The following is a 21221-nucleotide window of genomic DNA, read 5'->3' on the forward strand; positions in this document are numbered from 1 at the left end:
GGGAAGTTGCCAAATGAGTGTTTTTTTCCCTTCACATTGTGGTTAAGTTGCAAAATAATGTGATGCAGTGCTGCTCAAGAGCTGAACCAGCGTCATAGGAAAGAATATTTACAATTTATTTTGTAAATAACTCTTTATTTACACCACTGGCACAGATCAAATATTTCACACAGATAACCGAGTCATGTATGAAAATACTATATTTCTACACAAAAATGAAACAACTGTAGAAAAAACAACATCCAAACGGAAAATACGCAGAAGCTGAATCACAATGCAAGGGAGAAACATCTAATACCTACAGAGAGTGACAGAGAGAAAAACTCATCCAGCACAGAAACACATAACGTCCTTCTGGCCAGCAGCCATTAACAGTACTTCCTCCCCAGCCGTCTCGGCTGGCGGCCCCCCTCAGACCGGGGTGGTTGGGGCGGAGGAGGAGGAGGTGGTGGGCACCGTCACAGGATGCAGCCCCAGGTCCAGAGACGTAGGCTCGTCTGGGGGCGTCGGACTCTTCTTGTGGGCCTCCAGCTTCTCCGTCAGCTGACTGTGCAGCTCCTTCAGCGGCTCACTGCACTGTCACACACAGCGTAGCAGAATGAGTCGGCATGCAGGGGAACGCATGAGAGCTGAGCTCCAAACAGCTCCAAGGATCCTAATCATCAAATATCTCCATTACTTTATGATACAGGGAGAGATATTAGGGTTTATATTAAGAAAACTTTTAGAACCAATCTGAACTTTCTGAAGTGACAGATTTCACAGGAACCTAACAGAAGGCTGACCATCTGACAGACACTGCATTTCCATTAACCATAGAATTGTGTGAATTGAAATTATGAAAATATATTTGCTGCGACAGACTGACGACCTGTCCAGGGTGAACCCCGCTTCTCGCCCGGAACGTTAGCTGGGGATAGGCACCAGCAACCCTCCCGACCCCATTAGGGACAAAGGGTGAATAGAAAATGGATGGATGGAAAATATATTTGCTTAACTTGGCAATTTTAGAAAATGTCAAATTTTTCCATAAAAGTTTTTTGCGCTACAATGACTTCATTGTAGCACAAAAAACTTTTTTCAGCCGTATCAAAATAGATGTACTTCACAAAACTGGAAAGGAAACATTGATTCGCATTAGTCACAGGTGTTATTACTGGAGAAAACCACAAAGACGACGACAGGGAAGGATGATGGTTCATCTTTGGTTTGTGGACAATGTGCAGCTGGCTTCACCTGAACTCTCACAGCGTCACACAGTTTGTACAAAATTGTGTGTCATTCCAACATATTAAACCTTATGTAAAATCTCCCTCTACAAATGATGTAGCCACTCCTAAGTACAGTACAGACCAAATGTTTGGACACACCTTCTAATTGAATTCAATTAGAAGGTGTGTCCAAACATTTGGTCTGTACTGTATGAGGGGCTGGTCACTCTGACACTTGAATAAGACTCAGACGTCTCTGATAAATGATGAGCGCTAGTTCCTTGGCTAAATTGTGAATATAATCTCATTTAACTATTTAGATCATTTGCTGCCATGATTTTTAATGACTTATCATGTGAATAGCACCAGTGGCTCTGGTGCATGGCAGCCTCTCCTCTGCCAGACTGCCCCAGGGCAGCTGTTGCTACTATTGCCACCATCAGTGTGTGAATGTGTGTGGCTGGGTGAATGACTGAATGGAGAGTGAAGTGCTTTGGGTCCTCTTCAGGTACAGGTCATTACTATTTTCATGGCTCTAATCAGTCATTTATATTTAGATTTATGGTACAAAGGCTTAACTAGAGAAACAAGCATGTTTGAGCTGGAAAGCAACTCTGACACAAAGATAGACAGAATTACCTGTCCTCCCTCATCAGCCAGGATCTGAGCCGTCTCATCATCAGGTCAGAACTGTCCAGGACTCTGACCCATCCCTCATTACATTATGGCCCTCAGTTTTCAAGCATTTAACTTTAATCTGATCCAGAGCATCACATGATTCTGGGAGACAATCAATAGCTTTCCGCAGTCACTCAGCAAATGAGGGAAAGGTAAGTGAGTGACATTAAGACTGTGAGTCAGATGTGGAGCTGTGAGTTTGGGGCTGCTGGTGTGAATTCTCAGAAAATGAACTTTGTACAGGCTAATAAGATCATGTAGGTGTTAATGTCAGAGCCTGAGACAGTCTGAGTCGGAGCTACTGCAAATCTCTGGGATGAGAAGAACTCAGGACAAACGTGACGGAGGATTTTTATTAAATTTGTTAAAAGAAAAAGTGTAAGCTATTATAGATCTAACGAGGTAACAACAGACAACTCTCTCAGTGTGTCTGCAGTTGCTGCGCCTGATCAGCCCTACCTTCATGTCGAGACCTGAGCAGGCTGAGACTTCCTGTTTACCCTAAATGAGCTGGAAGTGGAAACCGTGGAAACCATGCCTACCTGTTTTGGGGGCTCCAGTGTTTGCATCAGAGTTTCCAAATATGAAGGCAGCACTTTGTGGTGGAGATGCAGCAACATGCGCAGAATGTGTCTGTGGACGTTTTCTTTACTGTGAAATAACCACACACACATCCACACACACGCACACAGAAACGGTCACATGTGCGAGAACGAAGCCTTCATCCCGAATCGAACAGCCGAAATCATTCCTTTTCCTACTAAACCATTCTGGTCCTTCTGAATTTTTAGTGGAAGCAGTGTTAAATAGAAATGACTAAAGCATGTGTAACCTCTCTATTATAGAATACAATTGTTGTTTTATCAATATGTGAATTAAACTTAGATTTCTTTAAAAGAAAATGGCAAACCTGAAAGTGAGGTGAAAAACTTCTATTTGGAAAGTTAACAGACAGATGGAAATATTTCTCATTCATCTGTGACCTTATAAATAAGCCTGTCACAATAAGATAAATTAAAATTTGCTCAATAATTTTCCTTTGAGTGATTATTTGTGTATTTTTCTCCTGTCTCTCTTTCTACCAGGTTGGATGACAAAATGCTGTGGCCCCTCCTTCCTTCAGCTGAAGGTTGAATGAGGCAGTGCTTACATTATTAGGCCATTATCACAATTTTAGTTGAAAATGGTCTCAAAACACACAGCCTAACTAGCTTATGACCAACTTTTAACATTAACGATGGAAAAACTAATCACTCTTCAGGATAGTAAACTCTGTGCTAAAAACAGGAAGTGATGAAGAGGAAGAACCATATCTATATGGAACTTGAGGTGAAAGACACGCCTCATGTTTCCTGTTGGTAGGTCAGTGTTTCTGCACTGTGAGGAGGAGCTGCAGGAGGAACAGACCAACTGATATACCAAGACTAAAACCATCACGAATTTGCTCAACACCAGCTGACAGAAAACTGAACCGGTGGCCTTAAAGAGGAGCCAAGCACATGAAGAGCCTGCTGTATGGAAGCCCTGACAGCATGTGTGTCAAAGTCTGGATGGCGGGCCAAAAATGGCCAACAGTGTAATTAAAATTGGCTTGTGAGATCATTCTAAACATCTACTATAATAACACTGCAAATCCCAGAATGCTCTGCTGGTGGGTTCGGGCATTAATCTAGACCCACAAGACACCCCCTCCTCCCTGTTCCTGTGCTAATGTTCATTAGCGACCTCATGCTAACACCAGTCCCATCAGCAAAAAAAGGGACGTCTGGCTTGAAACAGAGTTAATCTCCTAAAATGATCAGTTACACTTAAGACTTTTCAAAGTTTAAGCAAAAATAATTAACCTAATAACTCATTAAGTAGTTTGTATTTGACTCACATTATAAAGGGTCACTATTATGCAAAATCAACTTTTTTGAATTTTACATCTTTAATAGTGTTAATCCCTCATCAAAAACCTAATGTTGCCTTGATTCTTTCATGGATGTCTGAAAAATCCTATAATCTCCACGGCAACCCCTCAGTTGTGCAGAACACCTAGTTGGACCTAGCACTGCTTTAAAACTGCAGCGTGGGCGTGCCGTGGTGGCGTAGGTGATAGCGCGACCCATGTCTGGAGGCCTTGAGTCCTCAACACGGCGGTCGCGGGTTTGACTCCCGGACCTGACGATATTTACCGCATTTCTACCCCCATACTCCTTCCCCCTCAGCCTTCTTTCATTTAAGGGAGACTAGAGCCCACAAAAGAACCCCTGGAGGGGTAAAAAAATAAAACAAAACTGCAGCTTCTCCCTGGAGTTGTAGTTTCCAGGCTTTTGCCCCACAGTTCATATATACCTCTCTCAATTCTGCTCCTTCAGACTAGCCAGGAGCAATTAGCTGATGTGTAGCAGAACTACACATCAGCTCATTATAGGAGCTACTTCTCCTGAAATGTCGGTAAAAGCGTTAAAGGGTTAATAGAAGTGTGATGTTGTGACGACTTCCTGACAGCGGAATTTCAGAACGAGCAGGAATTTTTAAAGAAGAGCAAAATTTATTATAAGTCATTGTATATGTATAAGAAGCATTTTTAAATTGCAAATTGAAGGTAATGTAGTTACTTTATTGTGCTCTAAAATGGCAATATGAGGATGGAAAATACACAATACACATATTTAACTTTAAGGAAGTTAAATATGTTCAACACCTTAAAATACAGTGTAGAGTAGACCTCATGACGGCTGCTGATGATGTTATAGACCCTGCAATTACCTCGAGAAAACATCTTAATCACCTCCCGCAGCTAGCAATAACATGACTGCATATTTGAGTATGAATGACTCTGATCATGTACTGAATAAGAAAATGAAATAAATATATACTTGTGAATGTAGTTTCCAAATTATTGCTATGAGGAGTGGAAGTGATCATGGCAGCAGCGAGAGGGAACCAACCTGGAGAAGGAAGTAAGGAGGAAGCTGTCAAAGACAACAGAGCAGAACTCCTCTGATCCGAACTCATCAGAGAGCAAGGTGAGGTGAGCAGTCAGCAGGTGCAGGAAGATGTCGCCGAAAGCCATGTCATTGTAGGTCTCCACTACAGGTCAAACACACACACACACACACATATATATACCCTCAGAGATGGGCAGACCCATGCACCGTCCAGGACTCTAATCATGAATTAAACAGAGGACTGACTGGGATGGTTATTCACCACCTACAAGCTTTAGGAAACGAGCGACGCTCACCCAGAGCAGGCAGCAGCCGCTGCAGGGCATTCCTGTTCCTCAGCTTGGCTATGTGCAGAACGTAGTAGAGCCCCATTTCACAGGCCACTCTGTTGTCCTGCAGGTATCTGAGGCAGGACACACACACACACACACACACCCACACACACCCTCCTTACTCTGCTTTATGTTTCTGTCCGCCATCACAAAAACTAACGAGTCCATGTTTTGGCTCGATGCACATTTCAGCAAAGGTTGAAATAGAAAAATAACTTCCACAGAAGTTGCTTCACATGATCACCCCTCATCACTCCTCTCCCCCCCTACTGGGCTTTACCTGATGAATGCGTCTGGCAGGTTGGTGGGGTACGTCAGGGAGCTTTTCTCCTCACTGGGAAGCTTCTGCTCTACTATGAAGGTGTGATCATCAACAACCACAGACATCATGGCAGGCAGGAAGCGGGTCATCACTTCTAAATCCTGATCAAAACAACAAACAAAAACATGAATAAATAGTTGAGTGAAAGGAAAAACTGCTAAGATGATTTTTGTCCTTCCTTATATGATTTAGTCCTTATTTAACATCAGAGCCCTGGAAGATGATCAGAACCAGACTGTAAGCAGACAAGCAATTAACCTTTAGAAGTGAAAACTGAATTTTTCATGATTCCCTACCAGGCATACATACTGCCTGAGGCCAAACACAAAAAGACTTCATCTTCATCTTAACGCGGCTGGATTGTTGCGCTGCATTACTGCTGAGGTTGGACATTTTACTGTTTTCTAAAAGGTCCTGATTTTTAGAAAACAAACTTGTTCAGGAGTAGGACTGTGTTAGCTCCTTCCTTTGAGCACGCTGCTTGTTCTCCTGATCAAAAGCTAACTAACAACAGGGATATTAAGGTTTAAAACCTGTATAAAATTCAGCAATAATAAATAATTGTCTTTCCCTTCTTTATGTTTGTAAGACAGTAGTATCTCTATGTTATGATACAGCCACCTGAACAATTATAGGCTGGTTATTCTTTTATTATCAGCCAGCAGAGGATCAACTGTCAAACCTTGTCATCAGCAGATTTAAAAGGATTTTTCCTGTCAGAACTCCAAACTTTTTTGTGTTTTGTTTAGTATAAATACAAAAATTCACAATTAAATTTGTAGAGAACTCAGGCTGCAGAAACTGGACCAACATCGGATCTTTCCTCTAAACATATTCCGACATGTTGGATGTTTTTGTGAACATTCTTGTGAATACGCACCAAGCGAGGCTCCTTAAAGACCTGGCTGTCGATCATGTCCCACGCTCCCTGACCCAGAGACAGCATCCTGAGGAGCAGCAGCAGGTCTGGGCTGTCCTGTTTACACACACACACACACACACACACACACACACACTCATTACACTTACACTGATACTGTAGGAAAAACCCAATAAAGTTAGAAAATGAAAAATATCTAAACAGTGTGTTGATAAACAGCACAACTAATACCATCCTTCCACACTCTATACACACACACTCTTAACAAGCAGCCAGTGGATTTGACCACCTGATGCCGTCAGCCACAAGAAGACACAATAGATTTTGGAGTTTGGAAGAATGCTGAAATATTGCTCAACTTATTTTATTCCCACAGTTAAGAAAAGAATCCTTTCCATTATCTAAATGAATTGAATTATTTTTTACTTTGGTTGAGCCTCTTTCCTAGGGTGATTAGAGCAACTGCTCCACCAGGAGTAGCTAACACTAAAGTGTGTGTGAGGCCTAATGTGACCAAGTGGCCTCAGTTTACAATTTCTGTCTTTTGGAGAAATCAAATCTCCAGATATTGAGTATCTGGGAATCATTTACACACTTATCCACATTTCACATTCTGGGCTGTTCCTAATTGGATTAAGTGAATGAATTTTCTCAAAATCATCAAAAAATACCCCATCATGACAATGTGGAAAAATGTTTTTAGGAGCCAAAACTCTTAAAAGCACTTTTATACATTGTCATAATGGGGTATTTTTTTCTAAAAATAGAAAACCAAATTGGAAATCACAATAGTTTCAGTGAAGCTGTATTTTTACAGCATTTGGTGCCTTTGGGAGAGTGGGTCAGTACCACATCCTGCTGGGAAATAAATTCAATCCCTCTGCAGCTGTTTGGACTTCATCAATTGATATATATATATATATATATATATATATATTTATATATATATATATATATATATATATATTTTTTTTTTTTTTTTTTTAAAGTATTCTCATCTTCTGAGACACTGAACTATGGGTTTTTATTATCTAGAAATCACTACCATCAAAATTCCAAGGAATAAAATCTTGACATATTTCACTATATGTATAATCCAAGTATCAGGAAACATTGAATTAAAAAAAAAATTTTTTAGCTGTTCTTGCATCTAAAAAAATCAGGCGTCTCTAACTCCAGTCCTCGAGGGCAGCAGTCCTGCAACTTTTAGATGTGCCTCTGCTGCAACACACCTGAATAAAATAATCAGGTCATTAAGGCTCTGGAGAACTGATCTACACAATAAGGAGGTAATAAAACCATTTCATTCCAGTATTTTGTACCGGTGGCACATCTAAAAACTGCAGGGCACCGGCCCTTGAGGACTGGAGTTTGAGATCCCTGCTTTAGATGCAGCTTCAGGGAAAAGCTTTAAGAAGTTTTACAGCGTGTTGTTATTTGTTAGTCGTCCTACATAAAGAGGCTGTTGTCTTTAAGACCGCCTCACCCTGGGTAAAGCGTCCTGACTCAGCAGCTCCTGTACGTTCCTGATTATACTCAGGACCAGGGTGTTGCAGGCAAATGGGTCACACAGGATCATGGACAGATCTCTGGAACACACAGAAAATCTTTAGTGGCAGAAATATCCCAGAGCAGACCCTGCTGGTGTGCTGAAGCCGTTGGTTACCCGAGGACCTGCTCCTGGCCCTTCTTCACACCGTCCAGGAAACCCTGCAGCTCTCTGGCTCGTTTGCTGTCCACAAACTTCTCTCGGATGCAGGCGTCCAGACACCAGGTGAACTGTGACGACAAACACCAACGGATTTAGCAGCGAGGGCAGGCCCAGCGTGGGCGTTTGTGGGTGGGAGCTCGCCTTGTGGCAGGGGTCCACGGAGCAGATCTCACTGATGTCCAGGTCGTGCAGAGACATCAACAGCTCGGCTCTCAGCGTGCAGTAGTGGACGTTCCGCGTCCGCAGGAAGAGCGTCCGCAGGAACTGCAGCACCATGTCGTACAGCTTCACGTTCTTCCCGATCATCTGGGTCAGCTTTAGCACCACCTGCAGGCCAAAGAGAAGCGTTTCATAGAACTGCTGAAAACCTCCTTGGGTCTTGAATTTTCTCTCTGTGGACATTTTTAAACTTCTATGTTTAGATTTTGACTTACAAGCACTGTTCCTGGTAATTCCTTTTGTTAGATCCCTGATATTAACTGTTTATTATAAACTTAACATTTGATAGCTTAATGCAGGGAGCAGAGTGCAGCCTGAAGGCAGGTCTGGCCGACTCACCTCGCCCTGGCGCCGGGTTTTGGGCGTGGGACTGAAGAAGTTGTGAAGGATGGAGAGGTCGCTGCTGAACAGGGCTGCTTCCTTCTCCACGATGTACTGCTTCAGAAGGGGGGACACCTCGTCCCCAAACAGAGCCTGGTTGTCCTGCCAGATCTGCCTCTTCACCTCCACAGCACACACCTTGTACAGCTCTTTGTCAGCCATGACCATCTTCAGCTTCTTCTCTGGTACCTGCAGAGTGGGATGAGGATGAAGATTGGGTCTTGATCTTTTCTTGTCAGCTCGCTGTTGCCAAAGCTGTGTTGCTGGTAGACATATATTTTATCAGAGAGATTCAAAACCTCCACTTAAGTTACGGGCACCTGGAGCAAACAGGAAAGAGTGACTAGAAGATGTTTCTCAGAACTGAAGAGGTCACACTCTCCACTAGCAACCCACCCTCCAGTTCCTGGCCTTCTTTCACAGCAGAGCAAAATGGGACAGTGGCAGATTTTAGGACCAATTTATCGGTGCACTCCAATAAATTGGGGGTGTATCCATAAAATAAATTGGCCCAGAATTTTGGGAGATGGCTTTATATACTTACATATACTTACATATAACGGCAATTTTATTCCCTGATCTTTTCTATCTCAGCAAAGCGCTAAAAACCAGCCACTGTCCTCTTCTGCTCTGCTGTGAGTCTGACTGACAGACCAGGTCATGTCTGCATGTTCACATTAAACAATAAACACCACCCAGAGCTGGCAACTCTTGCGATTTTCAGCACCATTGCAGATAAGAAAAATCAGTATCAGCCAGAAAACAATAATCAGTGCAACCCTACTACTGAATATTAACAGATTTTAATATCAAGTTAAAAACTGATGGTGTACTGAGCCATTGCACATGGTTTATTGTATCATATTATATAAACTAAAAACCTAAAGCTGATTTTAAGGAACATCTGAAAATGTTTGTATCTGTTTTTTATGGATGGCACAGAAAGACCTGTTAGAAAGTTTTGCATTGCCAGCGTCAGCAGGAAGTTGACGTCTGGTTTCCTCACCTGACTGAAGGGAACCTCACTGCTACCTGGTGGAGGGACGTTAGCTTGGATGTCTCTAAGCAACAGTTTCATATGAGAGCTTACTTTAGGTAGATGCTTCAGCACCTGCATCACCACTGGCTGTATGGAAGGCATTTTCACCAGAGGAAAGCTCTTCTCCAGCAGCTCTTCAAGCTTCCCATATCTGAAAAAAAAATGGAAAACACAATACAATCATCGACTCAAGCTTTTTATTAGCTCTCACAGCGCTCCGCTCAGGAAGCATCAGAACCACGCCAGGACTCACCGGTCCTCATCCTTGCCCTCTGCAATGACAGCGACTTGCTCCATCAGCTTCTCTCGAAGCTCGTCGAAGACAGACTGGTGGAACTCCAGCCGCGGGGTCCCGTGAAGGTCGAGGAAGGGCAGAGCGGATTGCAGCGTCGGCAGCAGGATGCCATTCTCCATCTTCAGTCAAGAAAGACAATAATAACTCATATATCTGAACTGTACAAGTCAGTTGAACACATTCACCTCCTTACTGGAACATTTTTCACTTTTAACTGAGTAATATTGTTATGAGCAATCACTACTCTGGTACTCTATGCACCTGGAATAACTTCAGTGCATGAAATACAAGCTTGTTTCAACCAAACATGCACCAGACAAAAATTTACAGTTTATGTTGAAGGTGAAAATTCTTCTTTCCACACCAGCTTTGTTGTTCTAATGTTGTTTTCTATCTGCTCAGCAGGCCGTGCCATTTGGAGGCCAGGCGAACATACAATAAACAGTAGATATCACTGGGAGTTTACTACCCTGTTCTAACTTATAGGCAAGCTTAGTTGAAAAACGTTGTCTGGAAAAGGGTTTCTTCTTCCTGAATATGTTTTTGTTTAGTCCTTTAAAATATCAGAATTTGGGAGAATTCAAATAGACAATTAAATTAATTAAATTAAAGTTTTCTCTAGATATTAGAACTTGTATCCAAGACATTGTAGCTGATTCTGGAGAAACTGTGGAGCAACTGTTGCCCATCACACACACATTTTGGTTATGTCCTTATGTCAAAAAGTTTTGGAAAGAAGTATAGGGTTAGCCTAGGTTTAGCTAACCCTAACAGGGTGAGGCTGTTAACCAACAGCCTAACCCTAGACTGTTGGTTAACCAGTGAAGTCAGGTAATTCACCTCTTCATAGTACACTACATGACAGAAGGGGTCCGACTAGAGGAAGAGGAAATGATGCTTGCGTTTGCTGTTAGTGCTTGTTCATTTTCTTATTCAACTATCATTTACGTAAGCAATGTTTTCTTTTCTGCAAATGAGAGATTTCTCTGCCAATGCCTGGAAATCTACAAATAGAACTTATTTGTACCTTGGTCAAAAGGTATTTGACCATCAAATATAAAACATAAAAGTAATTACAGCATATCTGCAAGTGTTTCTGGGCCAGAATATTGGCAAACAACAATAATAATGTTAACAATAATAATTTTGCACACTGTGAAAAGTAAAAATACACATTATAGGATTTTTCTAACAAGTTATGTCCCAATGTAAAACTTGGGACATAAACAACAAAAAACGTGTTTTAACTGTTTGATTCCAAGTATTCACATGGGATCTACTTGCTTTGAAAATAAAAGCATTCCAATTGTTGTACAGCTGCATATAAGACGTTGGACTAATTACTAATATCAATACTTCTCTAGTTTAATAAAACTGGATCATTTCTATATCAGGACGTCATCTAAACCAGCAAACCTCAAACACTAGCGGTTACCACAGCATCTGATCAAAACAATTGATGGACTTTTGGAAATTCATAACTTTCCAGGATTTTCTCTGAAATGAACCAGATACATAACGTAAGACCAGCTGAGCTGTTGTGGTCACCTGGAACTGATCAATGGCTTTGAGAGGCTCTGTGCAGTTGGTGAGAGTTTCCTTTAAGTCCTCGCCGTTAGCTATCCCGAGCTCCGGCAGGCCCGCGAACATCCTGGCTCCGCTTTGACCCCTCACCCTGGAGCTGATGCAGCAACGAGCTTTCCGGGCAGGATTCCTGGAGCAAAACGACTAAACGAGCCCTAAAAACTGCACAAAACAGTAGTGATGTCCGCTAACAGACATAACTTCCCTTATGGTAACACGAAAACACTCCGTCGAAAACACTTGCTAAGCAAAGGTTCCGGTAATTTTTTTTCCTGTTTGAATCTGAGTGCAATACCTGTCTGGTGCGCTAGAGGCGCACTAGTGCAACAAACAGACCTTAATCGTCGCATGCTATATAGTGGCCCTAAAGCATGGAAGGAAACAGGGAGACCGTGTTTTGCTCTATATGTTTTTTTCATTTAAGATTTTAATGAAATGCTGATTATCATTTGTAAAACTACAATTCCATTAATTGTTATATTCATGTAAACATATTTCAGGTTTGCTAAGCAACTATTTCCATAAAAGAAAAAAAAGAAAAACATAAACTAATGTAATCAAATCTGCTCCTGATTTTAATCAAATCTAAAACCGCATTGTACAGATTTGCACAGACTTTATATGGAACATGGTGTAACGTGGGGTGTGGGTGTAAGAAAAGGTAGGATGTCATTAATTTTAAAGACTCAGCTAGAAAATACATTTTAGAATGTTGTCAAGCCACCTCCCCCCACACAAAAAACACACACTCACCCACACACACACACGCACACACGCACACACACACACACACACACGCACACACACACGCACACACACGCACACACACGCCTACACACCCACACACACACACACAAAAAATGTCTCATAAATCTAAAATAACATATTGATGACCCCCACAACTTCTAGGGAATTATTCAGTAAACTTAAGAGACTAGAGTGGAACTCTGTAGGATGTGTTAAGTGTAAAGTTAATAGTATTTCAGAAAAGAACATCATATCTGAATATGAATCACTTACTACAAATAATGAACTAAAACAAACAAAAAAAAAACAATAGAAACAATAGAAAAGGTTTTGGAGTGGCTCAATAAATATAGCTGTAGGCAAAAAATACAATTTGTAACGTATGTCTAATATAATTGTTATGTTAGATCATTAACATGGATCAGTTGAATTTTGCAAACACCACCCAAAATAAAAATGTAGAATTTCCTTGGCTTTTAATATTGCTTCTCATGTTTCTAATTTTTCATGTGGAATACTGTCTGTTCTAGTCATTTGCATTTCTGTAGATAATCAAGCAATATCCTAGTGCAAATAAAACAAATGCAATAAAGATGACAATGACGCCCCTCCAAGGCCCTGAGGGGAGGGCCTTCATCATGCTAAGACTCTCTGCAGGCACTTCATTGCTCACTGTGAGCATGTATCCCAAAGCCCATCCTACTGAAGCTCCTGCTGCCTGTAGAGACACAACATTTGAGTCACAGTGAAATCAGAGCAGAGTGTTACAGCAAATTAAAAACCATCATGCTGTTTATTCTGTTTATGTCTTACATTTTGCTCAAAAGAAATGTGAGGAAATGAAGCTTCATCAAAATGGTACCCATTGGTTAAGAGGACTTGGACAAAAGTAGACATGGAGCAGAGATTCTTCATGTATTTCATGTATTTCTCTGTCAAATTTCCCTTGTGAAGGAGCTGTAAATAGAAATACAAGAGCTTTTAGTTTCAATCAATCAATCAATCAATCAATCAATCAATCAATCAATCAATCAATCAATCAATCAATCAATCAATCAATCAATCAATCAATCAATCAATCAATCAATCAATCAATCAATCAATCAATCAATCAATCTCGTTTATTTGTATAGCACATTTCAGCAACAAGGGAGTTCAAAGTACTTTACATTATAAAAACACAAAAATAAAAAGTCATAAACCAGAGGACCTGAGTGATCTGTAACTTAGTTGAAGCCTAAGATGTAACTTTTTTTTAAGTTCATGTAGTTCATGGCTGAAGGTCAGTACCTCAGTGATGGTCATGTTGCAGATGAACTTGGCTGCTTCCACTGCATGACTGGGAGATGTGAGGGCTATGTTGGTGATATCTTTGATGTATTTCTGTGTGTGGTAGAAAGCTGAGAAAGCCTGTGGAGAAACAATGCAATGTGACAACCAGAACCTCATCTAATCAAACCATTTATCATCTAAAGCCTCCTCGAAAAGGCCCATGTGGACAAAAAGGTTGTGCAAAATAGTAAGGGAAAAGAGAAAAACAGAGAAAATGAGAATAATAAAATAACCATGAGCAACAGAACTTAAGCAGTAAAAGAAGCAGATATCAGATAGTGTGGAAGCGAAGAATCTGAACCCTTTTCTGTGTCTAATGGAGTCACTCAAGTTGATATATATGTCAAACTCAAATATTGTAATACTGGTTGTGGTGGTTAATGTTCTTGTTAATGATTTGATGAATGCTGATGATTTGGTTAGTCAGATGTGCATATTCTGCTTATACATTTTTTGCCACATGACATAGTGAAGTAAAACCACCAGCCTTCACAAACAGATGTGCTCAAATGATAAATTTCTAAGAACCAATTAAATGTTCAGTGGTTTAATTATGCCACAAGTGAAGTTGTGATAAACTTGTAATGACAACAACTTTGAGGCCATAGAGATATCTAGTTTTTGTCTCATGAAAGAGACACTTTTTAAAAGCATCATCAGATGAGTCAACAGGAAGTGGCTGTTAACACAAACTTAGTTTATTTTTCCATTAATGTTAATGTTGTTCAAACTGAAACATTTGTTTGAATCAATCTGTAAATGTTGCTACCAGAGTTCAAGCAACATATCAAGTTAGAACTACTCTAATGCCATTATTCTGCTGGCTGTCTGTCAGGGTTCAAATGATTTATGACAACAGAGACTAATGCTTAACTTCAGTCTTTAAAGCATCAATCACCAAACTGTGTCCAGGTGTCCATTTTTGTAGGCGCAGTAAAGATAAATAAAGCAACACAGATTGTTGATGAACACTAACATCTTTGCTTTTGTTTGTATCTCACCATGAAGCTTCCCGTCACTCTGGGCTGAAACACTCCGTCGAAGGAACACATCGAGTAGGAACAGTTGCTAAAAGTGAAGATCTCCGTTACGTTTCTGACACACTGCTGATAATTTCCTGAGCCCACCACTGTTACATTCCTCTTAGCATCCAAATTGGCTGGTTTGTATTTCTTTGTGCAAACAGAATCAAAGACATCTGTCCCAAGATTTATAGAAATGTTAAACTTTGGTGGGTAGCAGGGGTTGATTACTTGATCCGACACATTTTGAGTCTGAAAGGGGAAAACAAAGATCAACTTAATAAAATATGAATGAACAGCCAAAAATGGTCCGTTTGTTTTTACAACTGTTTTCTGGGCTACAGTAGTCTTATAAAATAGTGAAGAATACTAGGATTAGTAATGCCTTGTGGGAAATTCAGATTCAACAAACTCTACATGCCTCACTTAACACATCATTATTAACGTTTATTAGTGTTCAATTAGAAACACACCAAATATCTGTAGCATATTTCGAAGGTCTGCCAAGAGAAAAGAAGAGAAACAAATGAACAATGCTTAGCTTGTAAGAAGGAACTTCATGACACCTGGACTAAAGCAAATGTCTTTCAGACAGATGAAATCAAAGTGGAAAATGAAGCACATCACTTTAGACCTCCTTGAAACTGTTCAGCACAGTAATGGAGGGATAATGATTTCAGCTGGTTTTTCAGCCACCAGACCTGCAGGTCCTTTCCGATCACAGTTCTGCATTAAACATGCAGCCATGAACCCTCCAATAGACACCATTTGCCCTTTGACAAGTGTGCTTTTAGACCATGCAGATTTTATAGTAGAACCAAAGGGGCATAGTCTTTGATTTAAAGGAAGATCCTAATACAGAACACGCAAAAGCACTGAGTGCTTTAAAGACAATAACTGTTGTCTTTAAAGCACTCATTTCTCAGACCAGGCAGATCCTGGAGGATAACTGGTTTTCTCTTTCTGTCTGAAACTGCAGCACAATCTGCACAACCTGTACAGTTCCTGTTCTGCAAAATGTAGCATTTTCTCAAAAATTCTGCCTTTCATAGTTATGGGTTTGTTACCGGCTCCCATAGTGGATTGAGGACTTCAAATTCCAATACTATGTCACACTTAAAGAACCCGTGTGCAACATGGAACAAAAGCATGATCTGAAAGGAGCCACTGTATTTTCTCTCTAATACTCTTGAGCGCTTGTGAGACCATCTGTCTGACAGCTGAGACTTGACTGTATTTTCTGCAGGCATTGAAGCAATGTTGCCTGAAAAAGTGGGCCTTTCCTTTTAAAACAATGTTTGCATTATGAGGCTACACAGAAAACCACTAGTTTCATAAACTACATAAACTACTGGTTTATGAACCACTAGCTCCAAAAGTAGCTCTCCAAGCTAGCACATTTGTAGGTGTCCTCTGCGTGTCACGCACCATTCCTTTTTGGCCATATCTTTGTTTTAGACCTCCTTACATGGTGCAGTGTTTTGTGATTTTGTATACTTAAAGTCAGTTTAAAATCTTTTTAGAACCTTGTGAAGACCAAAACATTGTTATTACGTCTTTATATGTATTAATGGACACAATTAGAATAAGAGTGTTTCGTCGTTTCATCCGTACTGTAGGTGTGGAAAATTAAACAACAGTGATACCTGGATAAGATGAGCTAGGAGTCTCTTGAGGAACTGGTCTTGACCGTAGCACAGGAAGCTGTGTGTGTACAAAGTGTAGGTATTTCCATAAAGGGTCAGGTTCATTTGACTCTCTAGGCTCTCCAAGTTTTGCGAGGTCTCGAATGTAATCTGAGTGGAAGCTCCACCTAAATCCAAAGCTCCAATTGTGTTTCTTCCTGGATTCAGCCAATGTCCTACAAAACCATACTAAAAAGGCAGAAAACATGGTATTAAAAATCCCGTCAGAAATTGATGACAGTCAGTTTCTGAACTGTTACTAAGTTTTATAAATAATTAAGTACAAAGAAAAGATCACATTAATAAATATTGCTGCAAGAAAAATGATTCTGAATGGAATTATTTCTTCCGTTTTCCTTTTATTGACTAAAAATAAGCTGAAGCAATCATAATAGCATACTGCAAGTTAGTACAGTGGATATATTTTTTGATTTTGCTTTAGAATTTTCCAGTCTGACACTCTCTTAATTCATCCTGGTTACCTTAATGAAGTTTTCAAGTAAGTAGTTGACGGTGACCCAGCCAAAGGCGCCCTCTTCTTGCCCACTCAGAATTTTGGCCTCCTTAAACTGGAAAGGGTAGGAGCGCAGTTTGTCTCTGACTTCTTTCAGGACCTGCTCAGATTCTGTCGGATTGAGTCTTCTATGAAAAATGAGGAGAAATAAGGAAAGAATGAGAAATCTTTAAAGATGCTTTTTGATGTACACTTGAACGTGCTACCAATGGAGTGATTCAAACAGCAGAAAGAAATTAGATGTTGTATTTAAAGAACCACGGACTAACTTGAGGAGCCTCATCCCTGCTGTGGCACCCAGGCACAGGGGAGTCTGATGTTGTCTAGATTTGGGAATTTCCTTAAGGGCGTGATTCATACACTCCTCCAAACTCTTGGCAGCATCACCTGGTTTCCCGGCATAGCTGGATATCCCGCCACCTGGGCAAGATGAAGACAGCAGCTGTTCTTAGAGACAAACTCAGAGTGAACTTCATAAAGTTTGCACTTCTGTATTCTAAAGGATAACATGTGGTTTCCTAGGAAATCAGAAACAAACTTCAACGAAAAGGAGAAGAACTGAAAGTGACTAAAATGCCCATAGCTGAAGTGGACCTTTAGGAAGTCAAGTCTTTCACAAGACATTACATTACTATATATACATATTCTGACTTGATCATTTTGATCTGATGACACCATGGAAGTGAAAGCGGCTCTTCCTTCCCCCTGAGAGAGGGGAAGACATGAGGCAAAGGTCAACAGGTTGGGACTCGAACCTGCGACAAGGACTAAGGCCTCTCTCCATATATCGGTCGTGCTTTGACGTGAGTTCTTTGACTTTATGATGTTGATGTAAGACATTCACAGTGAGTACCAGCTTCTGTCTGCAGGCAGCATTGACCTACCAAGCACTCACTGAGAGGATGTGACAAAGTATGGTTGGTATTGAAGAAAAAGTGCCAGTGGTCAAACATTATGTCCAAACATAAACTTTCAGTCGGTCAGTTTTGGTTAGCTGTTTCAGCATGTTGTGCTCACCTTTTGCATGACATTCACTGTGCTGGGTAACAATACCAGTGCCATTTTGCTTGTCAGCTGGCCATTTGTAGATGAACATGGAGGTGTGGGAGGAGCCGGCATCCAGTACAATCCCATACTGAAAGAGGCAAAGCATTTAGTGTCAGAAGCGTTCAGGAAGAGGTCAAATAAAGACTAAATGATGTCTTTTGTCAGGTTTCAGTTCATTTAATGTAGTAAAATTGCTATTTTACTTTCATAAACACTGAATTCATTTTAAATATACATCTTGCTCTGCGAAGCATCTTGTTCATAAAGGCCTCTCAGGTGAACTTTAATTTAAGGAAGTACATTAAATCTTCCACTTCCACATTTAATTTGAATTACTGGCCAATGTGGGTAATCAAAGTGCGTACTTGAGTAATAGTAGCATTAGTTTATTTTACACCAATATAAGACTGTAAAAAAATAGCCAGAAAGTAGCCAGAAACTCATACTCAGATAATAGTGAAATTACTTCAATATAGAAACTTTAGAAGAATAAAATAGTACGGTACTGTAAAACTACCCCTGGAAGAATTCCTTTTATCACAAATGTATACGCAACTGAGTAAATGCAACTAGTAACTACCTACTGAGGCTACTGGTAGTCATTATGGCAGCGAATGTGGTTTGACCTTAATGATTAGTGTAGGTGTTGTTTTTCCTTTTGTCGTGTTTAATGTTCTGTTCCATCATTCCTTTTGTGTTAGTTTACTGACTTAGTGTCTGTTTTATTACTTTGACCTCTTTCATAAATTTATTTATTTTCCATTTTGCTTTGAAGAAGTAAAAAAAAGAAAGAAAAACATTTGTACAGAGGACTTATTAACTGTGTGTGCTTCTGTACTGTCTATTACAGTGATTTAGCACATCCATCCATTTTCTATAGCCACTTATCCACACAGGTTGCCAGACGGGACGGTGCCTGTGTCCAGCTGTCTCTGGGCGTGAGGCAGAGGACACCCTGGACAGGTCGGCAGTCCATCACAGGGCCACACAGAGACACACAGGACAAACAACCACACACACACACACACTCACGCACGCACACACACGCACCCTCACGCACACGCCCACACACACACCTGAGAACAGTTTCAGGTAAATCAACTGATCCAACAGTTGATAAAGGCCTGTTTTAGACAGGATTCTATTTGCAGCACAAGATTTTATTCATGCTGTGAAACTCCTCCTCAGCTTTCGACACCTAGCTGGAGTAAAGCAGGATGTGGGTTAGTAGTGCTGTTTCAGTTAGTCTTCAACTGAACTTACAGGTCAAAATGCTGAACCTCACATGAAAGAAAAAAAATGCCAAATGTCTCACTTACTGCTTTTGCAATGTCATTTTTTTGTCGGGGCTCAGCTCATTACCAGGGTTAAACATGTAGAAATGAGACAAATGTATAAATTTGATTCCCTGAAACAAATTTGTACAAGTTGTCTCTGAGATGGAAAAAAAAACAACATATAGATCTGGTTACCCTAGCAATGGAGTGTAAAAGCTCAGCAACTGTTTGTTGCTATGCTTCAGTTTGTCTTTGCTTCTCGTCAAGTCTCTTTAACTTCCTTGCAGAAGACCTTTTCACGTTTACAAGATGTAACATATCTACAGTGTCAAACTCAAGACCCGTGGGCCCAATTCGGCCTCCCAGGACTATTTCAAGATAACAGTTGTGTGCTTCAATATTAATTTACCAGTGAAATCACATCAGTTTTTATTTGTCTAATAGTGCTAAATTATCTTTGAAAGTACATTAGAGTAGTTAAACACAACTGAGAATAAATTACACAGACACAGTCTATTTAGTTAGATGACTGTGGAAGAAAATTGGTTTTGCAAAATTTTATTAAACGGTTTTCACTGAAAGAGGATGAATACACATGGAAACCAAACTTTTTAGATTTTTGCTTTTGAAAGAATTTAAAAAGCCATTTGTCTGTTTGCCTATATTTCACTATTGTTTACTTTTTTGCATTGATTTATCCATTGAAATTTCTACACATAAACATTTACATTTGCTGTTGTAACCTGACAAAGTATGAAAGTGATGAAAGTGTGAATATCTTTGCAAGATGCTGTAGATAAAGGGTGTCAAAGTCATTTTCATTTTGAACCAAATCAAGCTCATGAATGTCTTCAAAGGGCAGAATTTATTAATATAACTTACCAAAATGTTAACATGTTATAGTTATAGATGATTTTTTCTGAACATTAAGAGCATTTTAACACTGAAGTAATGTTCCCAGTGTTCCCAATCACAGGTGAGTGGGAACACTCACCTGAGAGGAAACGAGGCAATGAGGCAATCTGGGAAGAGGAGAAAGAGAGGAGAGAAAACAAGAAAGGGAGAAGAAAACACTGAGACAACTGAGACACAGAGGCCACATAGGAAATGAAAAAAGCTGAAACTAACAGAAATGATAAACAGAAAGCAACACTAATGTAAAGAAACAAAGCTAAAGGTCAAACAATGACGATAAATTGACAAAAATAAGAAAAAAGATAAAATGGCAAGATCTAAGCAAATAAACAAGAAAGAAGTGATGGAAGCAGAAAGACAAAAGAAAATCCAAATGCCTGCAGATTATAAAATCAAGTTTGATGTTGTAATAGAAAAACATTTGCAACCAACTGAGATGTTATAGACTTAAATAAATACTCTTCACCTATTTAACCCAAAAAATATGTGTATATATTTTTGTAAATAATACTAGAATGCAGGTTTAAAATAACAGTTGCAATAGAGATTAATCAATAAAACTGAAAGAAAACCCACCATGTTATCTGCAGGCGTTGTCACCTCTTTTGCTGGAAGGACCACCAGCAAAATCCCAATTATTGCCAGAATCACCAGCACAGCAGCGGCGATGATTTGGAAGCGATAGCGACTCATAGCTGAACGCTGCTGGAGGCTCTGTGTGGTTCACTGCTCTGCAGCAGAAACTGTCTTTGCACATTTCTTTCTGTGGCTTTTTGACTCATTCTTTGCACACTGTGCTTCCTCTTTCCACCCCCAAACCTGCTTTCATTATCAGGTTGTATGCATGCTATTGACTAGTCACCAAAGCTTTCCCTGAAAGACCAAAAAGATTTCTTTTCAGAAGAAACGGCCAGATGTTAAGAAAAGCTGTGGGCACCGTGAGGGAGGCCTGCTTTCTGAGACAGTTTAGATCAGGATTTTGTGATGACGTCCAACATGGTGCTGTTTGAGGTACACCAAACCAAGTCTGTTTAGTTGTTCAGTAATCAAGTCAGGTGTTTCCTCACCCAGTTTTCTTAACTGAAAACCATGTC

The 21221-nt window shown here is 40.2% G+C and overlaps 2 protein-coding genes across 2 annotated transcripts; both read right to left on the reverse strand.

Annotated features, from left to right (window-relative positions):
• Positions 1-118: 118 nt before the first annotated feature.
• Positions 119-11832, reverse strand: nelfb (negative elongation factor complex member B). The gene is made up of 13 exons (XM_044110622.1): positions 11553-11832; positions 9963-10123; positions 9761-9860; positions 8629-8859; positions 8212-8397; positions 8026-8138; positions 7846-7948; positions 6360-6455; positions 5438-5580; positions 5122-5228; positions 4826-4967; positions 2432-2540; positions 119-576 (listed from the first exon to the last, which is right to left on the reverse strand). The coding sequence occupies exons 1-13, from the start codon at positions 11652-11654 to the stop codon at positions 412-414; spliced, it is 1758 nt and encodes a 585-aa protein (XP_043966557.1). The 5' UTR covers positions 11655-11832; the 3' UTR covers positions 119-411.
• A 962-nt stretch (positions 11833-12794) lies between these two features.
• Positions 12795-20877, reverse strand: LOC122827707 (ectonucleoside triphosphate diphosphohydrolase 2-like). The gene is made up of 9 exons (XM_044110623.1): positions 20704-20877; positions 17906-18023; positions 17158-17308; positions 16857-17016; positions 16336-16563; positions 14669-14941; positions 13626-13745; positions 13149-13292; positions 12795-13053 (listed from the first exon to the last, which is right to left on the reverse strand). The coding sequence occupies exons 1-9, from the start codon at positions 20818-20820 to the stop codon at positions 12862-12864; spliced, it is 1503 nt and encodes a 500-aa protein (XP_043966558.1). The 5' UTR covers positions 20821-20877; the 3' UTR covers positions 12795-12861.
• Between the last annotated feature and the right edge of the window lie 344 nt (positions 20878-21221).

Source organism: Gambusia affinis, linkage group LG03 (assembly GCF_019740435.1).
Source record: "Gambusia affinis linkage group LG03, SWU_Gaff_1.0, whole genome shotgun sequence".
Lineage (NCBI taxonomy): Eukaryota > Metazoa > Chordata > Actinopteri > Cyprinodontiformes > Poeciliidae > Gambusia > Gambusia affinis.